At 45.0% G+C, this 23743-nt stretch overlaps 2 protein-coding genes across 3 annotated transcripts in view; one reads left to right on the top strand and one right to left on the bottom strand.

The window, feature by feature from the left end:
• NIBAN2 (niban apoptosis regulator 2) overlaps positions 1-21208 on the bottom strand; it is a 116092-nt gene extending 94884 nt beyond the window's left edge. Inside the window, exon 1 of the mRNA XM_020965754.2 lies at positions 20924-21208. Coding sequence (XP_020821413.1) covers positions 20924-20978 — 55 coding nt within the window. The 5' untranslated portion in view covers positions 20979-21208. The remainder of the gene's footprint in view (positions 1-20923) is intronic.
• STXBP1 (syntaxin binding protein 1) overlaps positions 20786-23743 on the top strand; it is a 127221-nt gene continuing 124263 nt past the window's right edge. The window contains exons 1-2 of one of the 2 annotated variants that reach the window (XM_020965758.2): positions 20786-20954; positions 21821-21955. The gene's annotated coding sequence lies outside the window, so the exon portion shown is untranslated. Of the gene's footprint in view, positions 20955-21291; positions 21363-21820; positions 21956-23743 lie in introns of those variants that run through there. The other variant, XM_020965757.2, reaches the window with a different exon arrangement.

Below are 23743 nucleotides of genomic sequence, written 5' to 3'. Positions count from 1 at the left end.
CCAGCTCTTGGTCTTTCTTCCAGAACCACTTGATACCTTGAGTGACCACATCTCATCTCTCACCTGGCAGAAGGTGAGTTTACCTCACTTGACTATTGGAAGGGCTATCATGTGGAACACAGGCAGCTTGGCCCACATTCCCAGAGTAAGAAAGATGGCCTTGGAGTCAAGAAAACCTAAATTCCCATCCCACCTCAAATACATACTGGCTATGTGACTCTGGGCAAGTCTCTAAACTTTCTCGGTGCCCTAAGCAACTCTCTAAGAGCATAATTGGCAGAGGAGATACAAACCTCTATTGGTAGAGGGAGTTTCCTCACTTGGGAGTTCTCTATAACAATGAAGACATGAGTCCAGTCCCTCTATGCCCTATCCCTATTCCTATCCCAATGTGGAAGAAGCAACACATTTGTTCTGCATGGATCCAGGGGGCACAACAGGCCTAACCAATGGGCAGAAATTACAGGAAGGCATATTTCAGCTCAGTATGAGGAACAACTCTGGAAGAACCAGAGCTGTTCAATAAAAGGACAGGGCGCTTCATGAGACAGGAAGTTCCCAGCGAATCTCAAGAGACCCAAAGATTCCCAGAGGCCACCTAGTCCAACCAAAGAAAACAGGAATCCTTTCTAGGAGTGATTGTCTAGTCTCTGCTTAAAGGCCTCCAGTGAAGGGGAGCCCATCAGCTCCAAAGGCAGCCCATTTCACTTGGGGAAAGTTCTGTTAGGAACTTGGTTTACCCCTTACAACATCAAACCTAGATCTGCCTCCCTTCCTCTCACTAAAAGGTGTTCAAGCTATGGCTGGATGAACACTGGGGATGCAGCCTGGTGACACAGCAGACAGAGCTCTGGACCTGGAGTCAGGAAGACCCGAGCTCAAACCTATCCTCAGACAGTCAGCAGCTATGTGAGCCTGGGCAAATCATTTAACCTCTGCCTACATTTTTGAGATTCTATGATAACAGAGAGAAGAGATGTTTATTTGGGGAGGGGAGAAAAGCAGAAAGGAGAATAACATTCACACTCATTATTTTTAACTTTACTATTAAGCCCAGCATAATACATTCTTTTAATATTTTAAAGTTAGGACACTTCCTGTAGTGGCTTGAGTCAAGCACTTCCTTGGGACATTAAAGGTAAGGGATCATTGGGAAAGCCCTCGTGTCATTCAATCAGTCAAATTCTAATACCCAAGAAAACATCCTGTTCTCCCACCCTACCCCTCCCTTCTATCGATGAACTCAGAATATGTCAACCAGGCTTCCTGGTTCAGAGAAGGCTCACAGATGTGAACCTACCAAAGGGAAGTAAGTAGAAAGGCAAGGTAAATGTCTAAATCTCCAGCTCTAGATCTTGGAACCTATGATTCTATGAGACAGAAATGAAGAGGGACTGCATCTTACACATTGAGGCAGCCTGTGCAAAGGTAACCTGCCACAGTGAATCACAGAACTTCAGGATCAATCTAGGCAACAAGTCAGCAAGTATTTATGAAGCACCTACTATGTGCCAGGCACTGTGCTAAGGGCAGGAGATACAAGAGGAAAAGAAAGGTGAAAAACACTCCCTGCCCTCACACAACTATGTACAAATAGGCTATAGGCTAAATTGGAGATGATTTCAAAGGCTTCTCGCACAGGGTGCAAGCCAGGGAAACCAAGAGATGAATATGAGGAAGGAGAAAACTGTAGACATGGGTGACAGGCAATAAAAAATGCAGACAGTTGGGAGATGGAGTGTCTCATTCCAGAAGCAGCAAGGAGGCCAGTGTCATTGGGTCCAAGAATACATGGAGGAGAGGAAAGTGGAAGGAGGCTGGAAAGGTAAGAAGGACCTGGTTATAAAGGATTTTAAAAGCCAAACAGAGGTTATTCTATTTGATCTTGGAGGTTATGGGCCAATAAAGTCTACTGAATAGGGAATGAGGTAAGGGATAGGACATCCTGTGCTTTAGGAAGATCAATTATTTTAAAACTGAAAGGAACTTTGGAGATTATCTACTCCAGCCTCCCCGCTCAATGAAGGGAACTTGGCTTACTGAATGGTAACACCGCTTTACATCAACATAGAAGTTTATGGATACAAAAGACTTCATTTGATGCCCATTCAGGTAAGTCTCACTACCTCTGTTTTACAGAACAGGAAGGTGGAACCCAGAGAGGGTAAGCGATCTGCCCAGAGCTGGATATCTGCTAAGTGGTAGAAAGAAGCAGGACTCACATTCGGGTCTGAATGCAAACCCAGAGCTGTTTCCATTGTGCTGAGCTGCCTCTGAGGCACGAGTTACTATGGCTTCCTGGACAACAGGAACAAACTAGTGACTTCAGGGGCTTAAGGAGTAAGCTGCTCATTAGCCTTGCAGAGATTCTGCCCAGGGCCAGGTTGCCAGCTCTGCAATTATCCCCAGCAAAGCATGTGTCATTACCGCAATCCCTAAGTTGCACATGATGGAACAAGAGTCACAGAAACTCTTTGTGCGTGAAGGCTGTTTGGTCAGTTGGCTGATCTATCTGGGGAACAACACCAGGTATCCAAGTTCAGAGACAAATGACAGAGACATGCGAAAGAACTGGAAGGGTGAGGTAAATTTAGAGGCAAGAGGCCAGGGGTTGATAAAAGGTCACAAAAGTGTTAAGCTGCCCCAGCCCATCTCAAAATTCTTTAAATTGATATTTTATTGATGCTTTTAAAAAACATCACTGACACTTCCCAATAATTTTCCCCAACCCCTCACCCCCAACAAAAACCTCCCTTATGAAAAAGGTGTACAGTTCAACAAAACAAAACAACCCACTGGCCATGTCCAACAACATATGCCTCACTGTGTACCCACAATCCACCTTTCTCACAAGAGGAAGGACTCAATTCTTTAAAATCAAGACTTCAGAGGAAGCACTTTTTTTTAAAGCACAGAATTGGGACCCATTCAGTCTTTTTTTTGTTTGTTTTGCTTTGGTTTTTGGTAAGGCAATCAAGGTTAAGTGACTTGCCCAGGGTCGCCAAGCTAGTTAAGTGTCAAGTGTCTGAGGCAGGATTTGAACTCAGGTCCTCCTAACTGCACCACCTAGCTGCCCCTGGACCCATTCAGTCTTATGAAAGATTGAGGCACAAAGCTAGTCCAGAGGCAGAACTAAGATATGGGAGGGAAATTGGGGCAAGGAGGAAGAAGAAAAAAGAGAAGGGTGGAAGGGGTCAAGGAATAGAGATGGAACTCCCTCAATCATCCTCCTAGCCAATCTCTCTCTACTTACTGTTTCCTTCCTATTTATTTATTTAGGTAAGGCAAACAAAGTTAAGTGACTTGCTCAGGGTCACACAGCTAGTAAAAATCTGAACTCAGAAGCCCCGACCCTAGGGCCAATGCTCTATCCACTGTGACACCCAGTTGCCCCTACTGTTTCCTTCCGTGCAACCTACAAACATGCCTAGGTCTCCTCCATCTTTAAAAAAAAAAAAAGAAATTTAAAAAGCCTTCACTTGGCCTGGTCATCCTCTCTCACCTTATCATCTTATATCTTTCCTCCCTTTCATAGTCAAAATCCTAGAGGAAAAAAAAAAGTAATCTATCCTCATTGCCTCAATTTCTTCTCCTGCCACTCAGTTTTCAAGCCCTTTCCAATCTGGCTTCCCACCAGACCACTTGGCTGAAACTTCTCTCCCCAAGGTTGCTAGTGATCTCTTACTGAATCTAATGACCCATTCTCAGTCCTTTCTCCTTCTTGTCCTCTCTGAAGCACTTGATGCTGTTGACATTCTTCTCCTCTTGGTTATTTTTTCTTCCTTGGGTTGTGGTGACACTCTCCTTCCTGATTCTCCTCCTGCTTGTCTTACTGATGCTTCTTTAGCTTCTTTTCCTACAGCATTACAACCTGCCACGGACAGACACCAAGATCCTTCAGGGCCCTCTTTTGTCATTGTTATTGTTGTCATCATCATGGTCATCACCATCACCACCACCATAGTATTTCTCTAGTCCTTTAATGTTTGCCAACACTTTATATGTCATCTCATTCGATTTCCATAATAATCTTGTGAAGTAGGTACTGTGATTGTCACTTCCATTTTACAGATGAGGGAACTGAGGCTGAAAGAGGTTGAATGACTTCCCAGGGTCACAGGAGGTATCTGAAGCAGAATTTGAATTCAAGCTGTCTTGACTCCAAGCCCAACACTCTCCACTGCACCATCTAGCTGCCTCTCCATATCATTCCTCTTGGTTATCTTATTAGTTCCTATGGATTCAACTACCATCTTTATGCAGTTGACAGAGCCAGAATCCAGCATTTATGAAGAACTTACTATGTTCCTGGCACTGTGTTTAATGCTGGAACTATAATATGTCCTCATGGAGCTTATACTCTAATGGGGGGAAGATAATACATAAAAGAATATAACAGGAAACTTGTGGGAGTGGGAACGGGAGGTGGAAAATCTGGAGAGTCAGGATGGATCTCAGAGAGAAATAAGCACTTCATGAAATGTGGGTCCTGAGCAGAAACTCACCAACGAGGGAGGAGGCAGCAGCAGTGATTCCCCAGGTCTCGATATCTAGCCTGAATTTATATCTTGAGCACCAGCACCACCTCACCAACTGCTTCTTAGACATCTCTACCTAAAGGTCCCATGGGCATTTTAAGCTCAACTTGTCCAAAATGAAACTCATTATCCCCTTCCCTCAGATCCACCTTTCTCACAAATCTCCCTCTTTCTATTGAGGGTACCACCCCTCACTTAGGCTCCAATCACCCAGATTCATAACCCTGGACTCTTCCCTGACACTCATTCTCCATATTCAATCAGTTACTAAGTCTTATTGATTTTACCACCTCCCCAATGTATCTTTTAGCTGTCTCTTCTTCTCCACCCCTCCCCTAGTTCTGGCCTTTAGCATTTTTTTTCTGCCCCTAGTTCTGGTTTTCATTATTTTTCACCTAGCCTATTGCAAGAAACTCTTAATTAGTCCCATGTTTCCCATGTCTCTCCCTTCTTCACTCCATCTTCCACTTGGCTGCCAAAAAAATCCTCTAGTTTAATTAACCATGTCACTTCCCTACTCAAGAAGTTTCAGTGGCTTCCTATTTTTGTAGGCTAAAATACAAACTACTCAGCTTAGCATTTAAAGTTCTTCAAAATCTGGCTCCTCCATTCTACTATTTCAAGTTTATTGCACCTTACTACCTTGCCTGCACCCTACATTCTAACCAAATTGAATTATGTGTTGTTCTTTAAACTCAGTCAGGCAATAAACATTTATTAAATGTCTACTATGTTTGAAGCACTATGTTAAGCTGTTGCTGTTTGACATTCACTTTCGAAGAGGACCATGGCATCAAGAAGGTGATGCCATGACTTGCAAGTGAATTGGACTGAAGGGAGGAAGGGCTATGCAAAGTCACTAGCCTCACTCTCTCCTTCAGAGCCGTCTAGGTCCAGTGGCAAGATAAAGATCAGGACAACTGCAGATGGCCCTGCATGCAGTGGGAGACCTTGGTCTTTTTAAATTAAGATCTTTCCCAGGTCTCAGTTTGACTGAGCAATGCCCATTCATTAAGGCTAGGGAAGAAATAAGGCAAAGAATGGCCTCAATGCTAAGCATGGAGGGTACAAAGAAGGGCAAAAGTCAAGAAGCTCAAGATCTAATTAAGGAGACAACAAGAAAGCAAATATGCACAAATAAGCCATCTACAGGAGAACTGGGAAATAATTAACAGAGGAAAGGCACTGGAATTAAGAGGGGTTGGGAAAGGTTTCCTATAGAAGGTGAGATTTTACCTGGGGCTTGAAGGAAGCCAGGGAAGCAAGTAGGTGATGAGGAGGGACAGCATTCCAGGCATGGAGGACAGAGAAAATTCCCAGAGCCAAGAGATGAAGTGGCTCATTCGTCAAACCAGCAGGGAGCCAGTGTCACTGGATCAAGGAGTATGTGTGAGAGAATAAGGTGTAAGAAGACTGGAAAGATAAAATAGGGCTAGGTTATGGAGGGCTTTGAATGCCATCAATCTTGTGCTTTAGGAAAGTCACGTTAGGGGCTGAACGGAGGATGGATTGGAGTGGGGAAAGACTTGAGGCAGGCAGACCCACCAGCAGGCTAGTTCAACAATCTAGGTGTAAGGTGATGAGGGACAGTGTCAGAGCAGAGAAGGGGGAGCATTTGAGAGTGTCAAAAAGGTGAAACTGACAGGCCTTGGAGACAGCTTGGATATGGGGGGTAAGAGGTGGGGAGGAATCCAGGATGACTTCTGGGTTGGGAGCCTGAGGGACTGAGAGGATGGTGCTGGCCTCTGGTAGGAAGGGGCAGGGTTTAGGGGGAATCATCATGAGTTCAGTTTTGGCATTCAATCTAAAAGCTAGCTTCATGTCTTTGCACAAGCACTTGTACTGCATGCCTGTAATGAACTCCCTCTTCCCCTCTGCCTTTTGGTTCCTTCCTTTAAGGTTTATCTAATATGCTATTTCCTATGGGATGCTTTTCCTAGTCCCATTATCAGCTAGCGTTCAGTCCTTCCTTGGGTTGGTGAGGGTTTTGTTTTGTTTGGTCCTAAGTCCCTGGGTCCTATCTAGCACAATGCTCTGCTCATGGGATTGAAAAGTTTATAGCTTCCTCATGGCCAACCCTAGCACTGGGTCTGGCCTCCTTATCAGAGTTTAGGAGAGGAAAAAAGAAACTGTAACTTTTTCAAAGGCTACAATAAAACCGGTGGTCACAATGTTAATAACCAACCCTGCTTGAGCTTTCGGAATCTTCCAAATGATTAAACCATCTAGGCTTTGTAAAGAAATAGGCACATTTAGGACTGAGAGTATAGATTTTACTTCTATCAACTTATATTCATAGATTCCTAGAAAGTTTTCAAAAGTGTTACCACAATTCTTTTGTTTCTTTTGAAACTTCAAGGTGGAATTTTTAATTTCTATTTCATATTCCAGATGAGAAGACAGGCACAGAGAGGCGAAGCAATTTACCCACGTTCACATTGTAATTTAGCGGCAGAGCTGGGAGAAACTAGATTTTGTTGTTGTTCAGTCATTTCAGTCACATTAGACTCTGCACGACCGCACTTGGGGTTTTCCTGGCAAAGATACTGGAATGGTTTGCCATTTCCTTCTCCAGCTCATTTTACAGATGAAGAAACTGAGGTAAAAAAGATTAAGTGAGTTGCCCAGGATCATTCAGCTAGTAAATATCTGAGACCGCATTTGAACTCAGGTCTTCCTGACTCTAGACTCTGCACTCTATCCACTGTACCACCTAGTTGCATACACACAGACACATAGACATTACACACACACATATATATGACTGTCAGTCTCTCTTAAGGCACAATCACATATAAAGTGCACGTGTGTGTTTCTGTGTGTGTGTATACATATATATGCATATACATATATGTATAAAATATATATACATACATATTTGAGAAAGAGACAGAGACACTAATGGTTTTCAAACTAGATGGGCCACACAAAGCCTGGACTGTTCCATCCTCCAGATGCGAGCAGATTTCAAAAATTATTTTTAAGCCCATCAAAATTCTCATGTCTATCCCACCCACTGCACCTAAACATTCCCACTTCATTCTATTTCCAATTTTTTTTTTGCCTTGGTAAACCCCCGCACCTAACAGGGGGCCTAGGCATATAATAGACAGTTGATAATTAAATTCTTTCTGATTTAACTCATCCCTGGGACAAGAGATTTGGGTTTTGCTCCCTGGGAATCTTCCTGGGACTCTAATTTGCTAGAGTTTTCCTATAAAATAAAGGGTTAGACTAGATAATCCAGAGTCCCTTCCAGTTCTAACATCCTAGGGAGCTAGGACTGGATCTGTACAAAAGCCAACTTTGAAGTGGATAAAGGCGCTCACAGACAAAGTAGACACACCAAAGAGACCTTCTGTTTTCTCTTTAGCATCAGGGCTCTGCTCCTTCTTATTCTGCATCTCTGGGGAGGAACACAGAATGAAGTCTGTCTGTGGTAGATCTGGCACAGTCATGGAATGACACTTGGAAACCCTCAAGAGCTGGGGGGTGAGAGAGGGAGAGAGAGAATGGGATAGGGGAGGGCAGAGAAGTAGAAAAAGATGAGAGGGAATGAAAAAAGAAGAGAGACCCCTCCCAAGGGGGAGGGGAGGGAACAAGAAGAAAGAAAGGGGTGGGAGTGGGGGAGACACAGAAAGGCAAGAATAGGAAGAAGGAAAGCAATGGGGGTGGGGGGAATGAGATTCCACTCTGAGACCTAAACTAGAAGAACAATTTTTTTCTTCTTCTTCTGATACAACTTTGCCAGGGAAACAGGAAAGGAGGAAAGAAGGGCAGGGAACCCTTGAATTTGCTCAGTAGGCCCCCACCCAGAATTTTATGACTGAGGAAATTTTCTCCCTCCAGCCATTAATCCCCTGTACACGGTTGAAAGGGTCTATTTCTCTCTACAAAACTCTGGGAGGTACACTTGGTCTCTTAGCATAATTTCAAGGAAAGAGAAAGACACCATTGTCAAGGTTACACTGCAATACAGATATTTCCTTCTAAAAGGAATTTTAATAAAGAATTGGTTGTCCCTCACCTGCTTGGAATATGTTTATGGGAAAGTGTGTCTCCTGTTCTCCAAATACTGTTAGAGAGTAAAAAATAAAAATAAAAAACTGTTCTTGCCCAACCCAAGGGTCACCAGTCAGAATTCTTGCATCCATGCAGATAGTATGTCTTTTTTTTTTCTCTAAAGTTAGGAAGCCAGGAAAGTTCTCAAAGATCCCCACCAGTGCACAGGAGACATGGTGGTGACCACGCTGCTGCTCCCCTTTACTACTACTGCCTGGAAAAGGTTCCTGGGCTCAGGAGAGAAGATCCCCAAAGCCCAAGATAAGAGCTATCTCAGCTCTGTTCTACTTCATTCTAAACTCACAAGATCAGATTTAGAGCTGGAAGGGACTTCCAAAGTCATCTAGAACAATGCCCTTATTTTACAGATGAACAGCCAGACAACCAATCAAAAACATTTACGTGCCTACTCTGAACCAAGCACTGAGTGAAAACACAGTTTGTGCCCTAGCATGGGGAGAAAATATACAAAAAATTATACATACATGCAGGATACATCCGGCATAAATGGAAGGTAATCTTAGACAGAAGACATTAGCAATGGAGGGGACTAGAAAAGGACTCTTGCAGAAGGTGGGATTTGGGCTGAGTCTGGAGGGAAGCCAGGGACACCAGGAGGTAAAGGTAAGAAGTGAGAGCATGCTAGGCATGGAGGACGGCCAGGTGCAAAGGCACAGAGATGAAAGATTGTTATACCCAAGCAACAAGACCCAAACATTACCCAACCTAAGGGCAGCACGACCAGGTGCTCCAATCAATTATCAATGATCAGGATGGCTCTATTCTACTGAGGTCTTTCTTACTCCAGTGTCTTACCATGACTTGGAGGTACTCCCAGGTTCCTGAAGAACATATACTGGCAGAGTACAAATTCTGAGCACTCCAACTAGATTAGAAAATCTTGAGTATGGGTCTGGTAAGCAAAGGGTCATAGATTCAGAGCTGGAAAGGACCTGTCAGGGTCATCTGGTCCAACCCTCTCACTTTACCTTTGAGGAAATTGAGGCTCAGAGAGGTTGAGTGATTTGCCCAACAACAAATAGTGACAGAACCAGAATTTGAATTTATGATTGTATAAATTTTGTCAGAGGACCAGTGGGATTCAGAGGCACTTTTCATCATCAGGCTAGCTTTTGTTGGGGTAGAGGGATAGAGGCCTTGTTCAGCCACAGATGTTCTCAATGTTTATCTCTTAAATGTATATCAACTGTTCAGTCTGCACGGGTAGAAGGAGGGTCCATGCTGAGAAAATTATGGAACCTTGAAATATTAAATACTCATCCTTTGAGGTCCAGCCCAAGTTTTTCCACCCCCTGATGACTCCAGGCCCCACTGCTCTCTCTCTTTTCTGTACTCCTCCTTCCTGTATTTTGAATACTACAATTTAGCCTTTCATTACTCTCTTACTGTTTTCTGGGTTAAGTGCCATCTCCAAAACTACACCATAAACTCCTGGAAGGCAAAAAGCCATATCCTATGCCTCTTTGTAAGCCCCACAGTGTGGACACGTGGTAGGTGCTTAATACATACCTACCTGGTAACAGAATGGCTAGCTAGATCAGTGGTTTTCAAAGATTATCTCCCCCAATTTTTTCCTTGTTACATATATAGTTTACATGTTGTTTCCTCCATCAGGCTGTAAGCTCTTTAAGGGCAGGAACTTTCTTCATATTCCCAGCACTTAGCCTAGTGCCTGGCACATAAGAAAGAGATGCTTCATAAATGCTTGCTGACGACACAACTCAAAGAGTAGTCAGGGCACATTAGTGGACCACAAGGTTCAGCCTCATCACACATTGTTTAGACCTTACACTTCCAATTACACGCTATCCTCCAATATCGTGTAAAAGAATAATACTGTGGGCAAAAAGAAGTATGAGAAACACTGTACAGTATAATCTCTAAAGGTCCCTCCCACTTTAACATTCTATGATCCTGGTCCTTTCATCTGATCAGAAAGGTATGAGCTATGAAATAAAAACTTATTATAGAATGTTGGAGCTGGAAGGGACCAACCCTTTCACTTCACAGATGAGGATTCTGATGTCCAGCAAAGTTAAGTAATTTGCTCCATATCACTCAGCTAGTTAGCTAATGGCACAGCCAGGACCAGAACCCAGATTTCTGATGTAATATATGCCTTGAACATAGTAAATGCTCAATAAATGTTTACTGAATATTGTTGAATCATCTGTTGAATCATCTCTGGGGTCTGGGAAGTTTTACAGGGAATAGCTGCTCCTTTCCAAGTTGGGGGCAAGAAGGCAGATCAAAATAGAATTTTCCAATCTCCCTGGAATGAGCTGTGCTCATCCACTGTAGAGCCCACTGTTAGCAGATGATGAAATCATGTCCCAGAGATGAGAAGCAGCTTACCCAAAGTCACACTGCTAGTGACCCAGCCTAAGAGAATGTACCTTTGTAGGATGATGGGAACTTGAGGGAGGCGTCACACCCTGAATCAGGGCAGAGTGCCAAGAACAAAAGGCAAAACCCAAGGTGAATTTCTCAAGAGCCAGAGGATATTTCTTTATCCTGTAAATCTCTTAAAAGACAACCCAATCACCAGTTTTGACCCAACACTTCCTTCCCTCTCCCCATGCACACCCTACTTATGCTTTCTCCTCCAAGTTGTCAATAGCAATAGAGGACAGAACCTTATCCTCAGATGTTGAGGTGCTGTGTATATACATGCTTAATCTGTCAAAATGTCTTACTATAAGTGTGTGCTCAGGTCTGTATGGTTGGGTTCCAGCAAATTGTGAGTTCCTTTAGAGCCAGACACAGGGCTGATCTTTGTGCCCAACACAGAGCCTAGCTCTGTGGGTGTTTTGTTTGTTTATTCGGTTTTTAAATTATACTCTTTATATGCCCCACCTCTGGGCCTAGAGAACTAATCGTTCCTTCCCCCCTCCCCCTCTGCTTGCTGGCCACATCATCCTGATTTTTAGTTCTTCTGCTGTTTCCCAAGACAGCAAAACTAAAGCAGCAATTTTAGAATAAGCTGAGTGTCTGGGATCTGAGTATAAACGTCCACATCTCTGAACACAAGGGGCATACCACTCCAGGGTGGCTTGGCTTCCAGAGTCTTTAAAGGGCTTTATTAGAAATTCATTGAAGATGAGAATCATAGAATATTAGAATCAAAAGAATCACAGAATGTAAGGCAGAGCTAGAGGAGACGTTAGAGATCATCAGTATTGGGTTTGATAACTTTAAGGACAAGTGGAATACTTTTAGTTACCTTTAAACTACCTTTAAGGAATGTGAAATAGTATGTGGGGGGGGGGGGAACAACCCAGCACAAATTAAAGGCCTATGTTCTCATCTAGTCACTGTCATGCCACTCATTTACTGTGTGACTCTGGGCAAACCACTTGCCCTGAAACTTTGATTCTATTTCTTCACTTCTAAAATAGTGGGGTATATTTGATAAACCAATAGCCTTGGAGTCAGGAAGATCTGAGTTCAAATCCTGCCTGAGACACTTAGTGGGGCTGTGATTGGGCAAGTTATTTAACATCTTAGAGCCTTCCTTCAGTTTCCTCATCTGTAAAATGATGGGGTTGGAGTCACTGGCCAATTAGGGCTTTTCTAGCTCTAAATCTATGATCCTGCTATTAGATGAGGTCACTTCTAACGCTAACCTTTTATAACTCTATGAGGAAAGAAAATCTAGTAGGGTGGGATCCCCATGACTGGAGCAAAACACCTAAAGAGGGAATTTGGAGTGTGTTGGGGAGACAACGAATTCATCAGTATGGCTGGAGGGGAGAAAATAAGAACTTTCTCATGTCCTACCATCATTTTTTCCCTCTGTCTAACGGGCCTGCATGCTGAGGGAAGGGAGGGAGAGGTAAAGGAAGAGCACAAAAGGAGGGAACGGTCCAAAAGCAAACCCTACCTAGTATAGTGGCACACCCCTGAAATGCCTGTTACCAGAAAGCTGAGGCTGGTAGGCGATTTGAGCTAGAGAGTTCTGAGCTACAGTAGGGCTAAAGTGATTGAGTGTCTTCACTAAGTCCAGCCCCAAGATGGCGGGGATGAGTAGGTAGGAGGTGGGAGGGGGTGCCCGAGCACCAGGATGCCTAAGGAGGGTGGCCCAGGTCTGAAATGGAGCAGGTCAAATCTTTTAGACCAATCATCGGTGATGTCGGCGGCACCTGCACTAGAATGGCTGCTGTACTTCTAGGCTGGATGAGACAGAGAGACATGATCACAGACAAAAACCAAAACCAAAAGAGGAGGGGCCCAAAGACTGTCAATCAGTCAACAAGGACTTATGAAGTGCTTATAATGTGCCAGGCACTGTGCTAAGCACTGGATGGCTTAAAACCAGGGCCATGTGGGAAAGGGCTACTTTGCTGAGAAAGGAAAAGTTTTGTTGGGTTTACAGAAAATCAGATCCTTCACCAACATCACCATCATCCCACCCTCCCAGCCCCAAACCTGACTCCTCCATATATACCTCTTGCACCAGTAGCGGGCCTGACACAGACAGGGACTGTTCAGGCAGGAAGAGACAAGCTAGGACATTCCAAAGAAAGAGCCCACAGCCAAGCCACAGAGCCCAGAACAGAACCTGGGGGGTGAGGTGGAGGGGGGGCATAGCCCTTTCTAAAAAACCTTCAGTGGCTTTCTGTTCCCTGCTTGATCCTTAAATCTCAGCTCCTCAGCCTGGCATTCAAGGTCCTCCATTATCTGGCTCCAACTTATCTCCCACTACAACCCTATGAAAAACTTCTGCTCCAGCCCGACGAGTTTGCTCACTGTCCTCTTAATGCCTCTGGAATTGTTTTCCTTCCTTTGTTCTGGCTGTTTCCTCTACTTGGAATGCTCTTCCCTTCAACCTTTAGGAAGGCAGTCTATCCTTCAAGGCCCAGCTCATTTCTGACCTCCTCAATGCAATCTTTCCTGACAGCCCTCAGCCCACAGGCAGATCTCCCTCCACACTCCTACAATGCTTAAGTGTGTCACCCTACATACAAATAAGCCACCATCACAGAATATTTCCTATTGTTAGTTGTCTTTTTACATGTCTACATCTTTTCTCTCCAATATGACCATGAGCTCCAAAGAGACCATATCTATGTAATAATGGTAGCTGACATTCACGTACCACTCTAAAGTTTATAGGGCTCTATAGGCATCTAAATGGATCCTCCTAATAACTTTGAGAAAGGTATCATCACCCCCATTTTACAGATGAGGAAACTGAGGTTTGGAGAAGTTAAGTGAGTTAGTTACCCAGGGATGCATGGTTAGTAAGTGTTCTCTATGAGATTACCTTCCAGCTACCCTGTATATATCTGGTATGTATCTTGTTATTTACATGTAGTCTCCACCATTAGACTATAAGCTCCTTAAGGGAAGGGGCTATTTTTAGCTTTCTTTGCATTCCTAAGGCTTGGCACAGTGCCGGGCACATAGGAATTGCTTAATAAATGCTTGCTGACTGATTACCAGAGGTGTAATTCCCACCCAGTCCTCTCCTGGCTCCAGGTCCAGAGCATGGTTCTTACTGACCCTTTATCTAATCATTTTACAGAAGAGGAAAACAAAGCCTAATGACTCATATAAATGAACACGACTAAGTGTTGGGACTAGCTATTTGATCTTCTAGTTCCTTGCCTAGTGCTTCTTTCACAAGGGCAGACTGCTCATAGTAGATAGGTGTTCAATAATAACAGTTGACTGAGCTCTCCACCAACCCAAGCCCTGCCTGCAGGTGAACTCCAATTTGGAGTTCTTTTTGTCCTTCTTCCCCAAAGATTCCTGTCTGACCCGAGGAAGGCCATGTTTTAGCTCAGTGCCTCCAGCTGTCCACCACTTTCCCCTACAGACTCCATCCCAGGTATGTACAACTTAGTGACTTGCCCAAGGTCACATAAAACAAGAGCATGAAAAAAAAATGGAAATAACTGTAACTCCAACCTTAAAATTGATAGATATTGCTGAAGACAAGTAGATCAATCAATGTGGCTATTTTGTGTAGAACATAAGCTACTAGAAGTGACTGCTTTTTTTTTGGACCTCTTTATTGATATCTTTGATTTTTTACATCACCTTCATTTCCCAAGATATCGCTTCCTCTACTCACTGGGTGCAGGGGGAGGGACAGAGAGACAGAGACAGAGACAGAAATAGAGATAGAGAGAAGAGAAAAAGAGAGAGTTAGAGAGAGAGAGAGAGAGAGAGAGGGGAGACAGACAGACAGATAGAAAGAGATAGTTAAACAAAACTAACACATCAACCAAGTCTGACAGTTTATGCACTGTTCCAAACCTACTGCCCTCCTACCTCTGGCAAGAAGGGCAGGAGGAGTATTCTTAATCTCTTCACTGGGGTCAAGTTAGGGCATTATAATTACACATAGGTTCGATTTTCCATATTATGCTGGACATGTCTTGGGCAGTCAACTCTTATTTGTCCTGCTAAGCCAACTAGTCACCAAGCACCACCAGCAGCCCATTAGATTAAGAAGATACACACTTACCATCCAAATAAAGAGATTGGATGTTTCCTGCCTGTAAAAGTCTCCTCTTTGGGACAATACACATTCTTTGACTACAGGATACAACGCTTCTGAACCATGATGGGAGCTGTCAGGATTCCAGGATCACAGATCTGGAGTTGGAAGAGGCCTCAGGGACTATCTAGTTTTACAGACGATTTAGCACAGTGCCTGGCACACAGTAAGTGCTTAATAAATGTTTGTTGACTTATTGACTTACAGATGAGAAAACTGAGGCCCAGGAAGGTTAAGTAATTTGCCCAAGGTCACATAGATAATGTCAGAGGTGGGATTAGAACCTAGGTCCTCTGGCTCTGAAGTCAGTGCTCTTTCTAATCATTTCCTACGAGGCTTGGAGTCTGAAGGTTGTGGGTTCAAGTCCTGACTCTGACACATACTGGCTTTGTGACTCTGAGCAAGTCATGTAGCTTCAAACTGCTTTGGACACTTCTCTAAGACTTTAAGTTGCAGAGGAGATACCAACCTGCATTTCTAGAGGGAGTTCCCTCATGAGAGACTTCCCGATACCTGTGTGAAATCACAGGTGCAGACCCTACTGCTATCCTCAGCAATGCCTGTGGAGCTCAGGCTCTTACCATTCACTGTATCACTGCTGACCTGGGCTTCATGTAGCTTACTTGCTTAAGAAAGAGGTTCATGTTTTCTAATCATTCCTCCCTTCTTTCTGAGTGTCCCATGATTTAATATCACTCACAGAGCACACTTGCTCTAGGTGCATCTGGAATTTCCAGACACACACACTTAGGGGTGACATTTATTGACCAGAGGTATTGCTATTGCCTATGTTTCCAATCTTCCTCCCCTAGGGTCCTGAGCCATCACCATTCCATTTCCCTTCTCTCTACCCTCCTCTAAGATCTCTAGCCCTGATTCTAGGATTCCATGAGTAGCGACTACTTGACTGGCCACACCTGCATGGTATTAAACCCCTGGCATCTGCCCTAATCCTTCCCTAAAGCTGTGCTCACCCCATTCTACAAAAACCCTTCTTCCTTTAGTCAGGGAAGTGGAATGGTTGGGGGGGGCATCTAAAATGTTGCTCAGGAATTTCTGAAACCACAGGATGATGCTAGAGGAGACCCGAGGTTAAATGAGTCACGAGCTACAGTGGAGGGGGAAGGGGAGGAGGCTGTTCAGAAGAAGAATGGCACTGGTCAAAGGGAGATTGTTCATGAGTTTCAGACATGAGTAATAAGGGGAGTGATGTATTTGTGCAACCTATACAAGAGCTTTTGACACATGACGGTCTGTTCCCTCTCCCCTTCTCACTCAACCCCTGCAGGCCTGTCTTTTTATCTTCCACAGCCTGTCTTGGGCCTGGCATCTACCCAGGCATAGCACCCAATACAGCAGGCATCAGTTAGGAGATGAAGTTGCCCCTCTCTCCTTCAGATTCAGGGTCACAGTTATCACGTGAAGGTCCTCAAACATACTTTGTGCTGGTCAAGGCTGGAGCTGTCAAGGGGAAGGACTGGATGATTACAAATCTTTCAATATGTTCCCAAAGCAGCTGTACATTTGGGAGGTCAAAGTCAGTCAGCTTTAGCAATTCCTTGCTCAAGGACAAATCCCTTAATACTCTCCTCTTCCTTCAGTACAACAGTCTCATTTGGCTTGTCTCCAAAGTCAATTTTGCTCACTAAGCAGGGTGCCTTGGTTAAGTTGAATTAAGTTTTTCTGAGTTGGGGGGGAGTAGGGGAGGGGATGTGGGAATGAGAAAGATGGTGTCTCTGGCAATTAAATTGACTAGACAAAAAAAAAAATTAAAAGACTATTATAGCCCTAAAACATCTGACTAATTAAAGATTTCCTTCTAAAAGAGGTATTATTAAGAGGTAGATTTCAACTCAATTTCACATTTAATGAGCACCTACTATGTGCAAGGTTCAATGATGATTCAGATCCTTTCATTCGTAACTGTGTGTTAGTAAACCACACTCATCCTAACTCTCATATCTAGCAAGATGGGTACAGCAACTCTATGGTTTTGTGGGGGGAATTATCCTGTAAAGTAAGGGTTTTAAATTTCTTTACAAATAGACCCCTTTGGCCATCTGGTGAAGACTGTGGAGCCCTCAGAATAATGTTTTTAAATATACAAAATGAAATATGGAGAATTATAAATTAAACCAATTACATTGAAAAAAGTTATCAAAGCATTTTTTTAAAGTTCATGGACCCCAGGTTAAGAAGTTCTTTTACAGAATACAGAATAGTAGAGAAATTTGTGATTCCCATGTACTTGAAAGCAAATACAAATGTCTCCCCAATAGAATGTAAGTTCCTTGAAGGCAGGAACTATCTCACTTTTGTACTTTGTATCCCCAACATTTAGCACAGAGACTGACAGATGGGAGGTTTTTTTAATAAATGCTTGATGACTGACTGATCCTACCCCCACATCCATGCCCAGACTAACAATCAAACAGACCTCTACAGTATGACAATGCTATATGATAGAAGCAGTACCACACAAAATTAAGATGGTATCAATATCTGGCATGGATGGTGAAGCCTCCATCATAAGGCAAATGCTCAAACCACATTCTTCTGGCCCTACTATACCCATTGAATAGTCCATTGTATCACTTCCTGTTCATTGTGGTTTCCTGGTCCTAAGTGAGCTGAAAGTTAGACATCCACATATCTCTGGGGTAGTATAAACATGAAGCTAAAAACCACAGGCCCCCTTTACCTCAAGGGAGATCTGTGGACAATCCCACAACTGCAAACTTTTTTTTAAAGGTATATATTTTTTAAAAATCTAAAACTTTTTATACTTTGAAGTATCAAATATGCATCAGCATCTAACACTTATTAATCATCTACAACATTGTCTCTCCCTATATTCCCTCACCAACCATGGCCCAACTGAGTTGAAGAGATCATAAGGTACAATCATACAATCTCAGAGTCAGAAAATGCATTCCAGTCTCCATAGCCCACCCTTCTGCTGTATCTTCCAGTGCAAGGTAGTTCATAGCCTTTCCTTCCAATGAGCCAAAATATTTCTGTTACTTTCATTCATTGGCCCTACTTCTGCCCTCTAATATTATACAGAATAAGTCTGTTTTCTGTTACACAAGACTGCCTTGAATAGTGATGATCCTCACTATGTAGACAGTTTGCTTGATCCAGAAGCTGCAGGAGCATACAGCTCCTACTTGTCCTGAGGGTTTTTTTTTTTTAGGTATCAGCTACAGACTCCCTATGCTAGACTGTCCAAGAAAATACAGACTAGTGACCATTCTCAGAGATCTATGGTATAATAGAAGTTAAAAGCTAGGCTGCTATCCCTGAAGACAAGTCTTGGGAATACCAACATCAAGAGTCTTATGTTGCTATGGAGGTTGAAATGCCAGCTTTTTTGGGGAGGTAGGGGAGAAGGCTGGAGAGCTAGGGAGAGCTTGGAAGACCCACACTTTGGAGGAGTGGTAGCTTCATTACCTAGTTCCATGATCCTTAAAGAGGGATCAGGTCTGCCATTTACCCCACATGGATACTGGTGGGCAAGCAAGTTGATGCTTGCAAGATGCTTTGAAATTCATGGATGAAAGGGACTGAATAAACAAAACATTATCAACAGTTTGAAAGCTCCTGACCTTTGCCAGGACTTGCCACCTGGCTTTCACCTGCTCTGAGGTTTATGGGGTGGGGGGGAAACCTACCCTAGGAAACCAAATTTCAGGATAACAAATATGGTCCTAGCATCTGTGGGAAGGGATGCTCCTAAAGGTGACTTTTTAAAGGGGCTGGAAAAGGAGGTACTACAGAGGGTTTTTGCAAATTTCATTGTCGAAATGAAAGTGTCTGGAGAAGTAAGGAGAGAGGCAGAGCCTATGCGATTTCATCCTAAAAGGATGAAATGACCCCTTGTCTGTGGAAGAAGAATTTCCAAGGCTGCTCAGGTCAGGGGGAGGTAAGGCATTAGATCCTACGTTCTCCCATCCCCTTTCAGCCCCAGGTGGGGCTGGACCAGGAATTTAAGGCATTTGAAGGAGGGTTATTAACAGTGCTGAAGAAAAGCAGGCCCTTGGAGAAGGTATCTCTACACTCCACCCTGGTTTCAGCAAAGCATATTCAACTGGTGTCATAGGGGGATGGGAGGGCAGGACATGGGGTAGGGGGACAGAGAGTAGGTAAGAGCTACAGATCAACCCTCTCTTTCCTTTACACCTCCCCAGGACAGGCTCTGCATAAACAGGTCTCAACAGAGCTTGACCTCAACAAAAGTCTCATCAGCTTGGACAGAAGCAGGGTCTTAGGAATAATACCTCTGCTTTTTGTTTTCTAGAGACTTGTTCATATCTCCTCTGTGGCACTATCATTTTCTGTCTGGTATCATACACTTCATCTCCTCCAGGCTCCTTGAGAGACCTTAGGATAGTAGGCACACATCGTAGGAATATTTCGTAAATAGTTTATTGAAGGAGAGTTGGGCCGGGGTACTAGGAAATGCATTTATAATACAAAAAAGCACCTACACTGGAATTTCTAAGGGGTTCTGCTTGGATAGTGTCTGTCCCACATTCCAGTCCCCTGAGTATGTGTTCCGGACACTCAGAAAAGCTGGGGACTGGAATGTTAGCAGGCAGCCTTCAGCCCTCCAAAGGTCCCAAACCAGCTTCCACCCCACAGTGGCACCCCAAAGCACCCTGCCCTATGCCTCAGCACACCCTCATTGCTCTTTAATGCTTTTGGGCGATGGAGAAGACTCATCTATGGGAGCAAAGACACAGCAGCTAACACTCATTTACCCTATTTCCCCATCCTTACCCTCTAGGAGTCTTAGCTGGGGGAGTCAAGAGTATTTGTGAAGACCCACATACAGGTTAAGAGTCCAGGGCCCGTCTAAGAGGAGTGACCTGTAAGATCACTGTACCAACATTTACTGAGCATCTACTATAAATGTCCAGTCCTGTGCTAGGCATTGAAAGGGACACAGATTTATAAGACCATAGCTCCCGGGAATGAGGGCTGGAAGTGGTCAGGGAAGGCTCCAGGAAGGAGATGAGACTTGGCGCTAAGCAGGAGGAGGGGCAGGAATGAAGAAGCATGGCAGAGTTAAATGGAACTGTGAGACCAGGTTGACTGTCCAGCCCTGCTGACCGTTATTAAAAAGTATGCTGCCCGAACCTCAACGGCGCTGCTCTGGGACCCTTCTGCAGTGCGTGACAGCAAAAAGTTTGCCAGGGAGCTTCCCAAACCCCTGGCAGCTTCAAAGAAACAAGGCAAAAAACAGAGGGCATTCTTCAAGAGCAAACAGGCAAGAGAGGAAGACTGAAGGAGGGAGGAGGTGGCACTCAGACGGGGCGAGTAAAGGCTGGTAGGAATCACCAATCTCCTCCCACGAGCCAGCGAGTGTCTGGAGCCTCCAAGAAGGGAAGAGCTGAAGTCCAATCTGGGCCTGAATCCCAGCCACCGACCCAGAAGGCACACACCCGGAGATCAAATAGCAAGACTGGGCACCCAGGGGATGGGGCTAGCCTTAACTCTGCCCCACTCGGGGCTAAGCGCCCACACTGGAGGAAGCAGCCGGGTCCCCGCTCCCGAAGCGAATCTCCTCTTCTTTTCCGAGCCCGGGAGCGGAGCGGAGGCAGAGGGGCGGGGGGAGCCACAGGGCGGGAGAATGGGGAGGGGAGGATGGGAAGGGACGCGGAGCGGAAACCCGGCTAGGGTTGCGGGCCCCCTCGGGCGGGGAGTCAAGAACGCAGGAGGGGAGTCCGGCCTCCATGCAGTGCGGGGGACCACCCTATGGAAGACCCGGCAGACGGCGCAGCGCGCTCACCTGCGATGTATTGGCGCCGGCTGTCGTCCAGGTGCGTGGACAGCACGTCCCCCATGGCGGAGACAGAGGGGACCCGCGTAGCCTCCTGGTGCAGCCCCCAGACGCTGACCCCAGCCAACCAAGCCCGGGGCCGAGCTCGCCTCCTGCGCGCCGCGGTCTCAGAGTCCGGTGGTTCTCTCCATAGACTGGGCAATGTCCAGTGTCCAGCGTCCGCCTCCGCCGCCTCCTGCTAGCCCAGGGAAGCCCGAGGCGCCTCGGCCGAGAGAAGCTGGTTCGGGTCGGACCCCGCCCCGCGGCCGACACGCCCTCGGCCGGCCCGGGCCCACCCCTTGAGCCCAGGGGCGGGGTTTTGCCTTCTTTGAGACAGACTGGGCTGGGAAGGAGGGGAGAGCAGAATGAGAGCTACTGAGCAGGGCCAGTTCCTCCACCCCACAGTCTGGTATTTCCCGCATTCCCCAAGTTGCGGAAAGGGGGGCGGTGGTGCTGGAGGGTGAAGGATATTCAAGTCCTCGGAGTGGGGGAGGCAGGCCTGGGCCCCAATTCCATATCCCCTCAGGGTTGTTCATCCATAACAATACCAACACCACTAGCTGGCACGTATAACACCCAAGTTGTTGTCAGATTGGGCTGGAGGGGTGGGGGACAGAGAGAACTGCCAATCCTAACAGAGAGGCTTCTGGGCGGGGCATCTGCCCACCCAGCCTGTTAAGGTCACTCCCTTGGGTGAGATTTTCCCACCCCCAAAACAGGCAGTGTTAGGGAGGAGAAGTAGATTTTCCAAATTTATTTTAAAAAATTTGTATAGACTTCCCTTCACCTGAGTATATGACATCTTCCCTCTGAGCTTGCCTGTGCCTCACCCACTGCTGAGAAGCACCTCTGCCTTTATCCTCCCAGATTCTCAAGGTGTGTCACAAAACTCTCCAGGGGCATCAGAGAGAAGCCGGGAGTGCCCAGGAGGAAGGTGTGGCCAGAACACCCAGCAGGTTGTAGAACTCTGGCACCAAGCTGACACCTTTGTCTGGGCTCAAGGTAAACATTTCTTACTAGGCTGTTTGGGCAGTTTATGTGGGAGGGAGGATCTGGAATAGAGTTGAAATGTCAATGAAAATGACCTCATATATAATTGAAATCTAATTGCCTTCTCAAGGAGGGGGGAGAGGCAGGAGGGAGAGATCACTTGAAAATCAAAATTTAGAAAAAGATTGTTAAATTTTTTCTTACATGTAATTGAGAACTAGGTAACAAAATAAAAATAATTTAAAAAAAGAAATGGCAAGGAAGAGTCAGTTTGGAATGGCAATATATCAGGGAAAAGAGGGGTAACCTGGTGGGTCCTGGCTCAGGGCACTTTTCCTTTTCCAATATAAGGAGGTGTGGATGGGTTGTGATCTGTTCCTCTGGAGAGAGTACACACCTTGATGAGATCATTAAGCTATTGGAATATCCTAATGTTTCCATGAAGGTGTGTACAGTGGTTTCCAGTCTTCGAAGTACCTTCACATAATTTTATTTGAGTTTTATCCAGCTCTTCAAAATAGGCAGGGCAGATGGTGCTATTATTTTATAAATGAGGAAACTGAGGCTCAGGAACAGGAAATCACTTGCCCAAGGACACAGGTAGTCAGCCATAGAATGGGAAAGGACCTTGAGGTCATCTACTCCAACAGGCATCTGAAACATTGATAGCATCCAGCCCAAGTCTGAAGCTCTCCAGGGACAGGGAACCCACTGCCTGCTAACGTAACCCACTACACTTTGGAACATCTCAAATTGCTTAAAAGTTTTCTTCTCAGAGCTAGGATTCAAACTCAGATCTTTTGAATCCTAGCCCAGTGATGTTCTCATTAGATCGTCTTCAAACAAGCTTGGCTTTCCTCAGGCCAGGGTATTTCAAAGCTTTGTTTGCCCCATCTGCCCCTCTTTTCTCCAGAACTAAATTCCCCTATTTTAGGGGCTCAGGGAATTTTAAAATTGAGTCGAACAATTGAGGGCTTAGAATAAATATTTTCCCATTAAGTATAAAGCTCCCAACCCTGAGTGTTAGATTCATAGGTATCCATCCTTCTCCCAGCAAGCCATACAACACAGTACAGTCAGAGGGCTAGCTAGCCCCACAAAAAGTTCCTAAAAAGGAAGGAAGGATTCTTTAAAATTTGCAATACTTGTTCTCAGGTGTGCCATGTAAGTGTTGTCTGAGCAGTTCTGGGTTGGCCCTGCAAGAAAATGAATTAGCACCAGGTGGACCAGGCAAGAGGGTCAGAAGTGATGGGAGCCTGCAGGGTGAGGTGTAGGGGGTAAGGGTACAGTGGAAAGAGCAGGACTCTTGAGAGTCACCAGACCTGGGCTTAAGCTCTGGCTCTGCTGGTTATTCCTGGCATGATGTTAAACAAGTCATGTAACCTTTGTTATCCCCAGTTTCCCTCTCTTGTAAGTTAGTTTTGGGGCAGATGAGTGACAAAGTAGATAGAATGCCGGGCCTAGAATCAGGAAGACTCATCTTTCTGAGTTCAAATCTGACCTCAGACACTTACTAGCTGTGTGACCCTGGGGAAGTCACTTAACCCTGTTTTCCTCAGTTTCCTCATCTGTAAAATGAGCTAGAGAAGGAAATGGCAAACCACTCCAGTATCTTTGCCATGAAAACCCCAAATGGGGTCACCAAGAGTGCCACACTACTGAAAAATGCCTAAACAATAACTGGATACATATGCTATACAAAGGAAAGGTTATTGTTATCTTCATATGTAAAAGATGGAATATTTATTGCTAACCATGGGGGGTCAAAGAGACTCTCCATCCTTTCTCAGGATCTGTGGT

Source organism: Phascolarctos cinereus, unplaced genomic scaffold (genome assembly GCF_003287225.1).
Source record: "Phascolarctos cinereus isolate Bilbo 61053 unplaced genomic scaffold, phaCin_HiC Scaffold_2;HRSCAF=192, whole genome shotgun sequence".
Classification (NCBI taxonomy): domain Eukaryota; kingdom Metazoa; phylum Chordata; class Mammalia; order Diprotodontia; family Phascolarctidae; genus Phascolarctos; species Phascolarctos cinereus.
The sequence above is the reverse complement of the archived record's forward strand: the minus strand, read 5'-3'. Positions and strand labels throughout refer to the sequence as shown.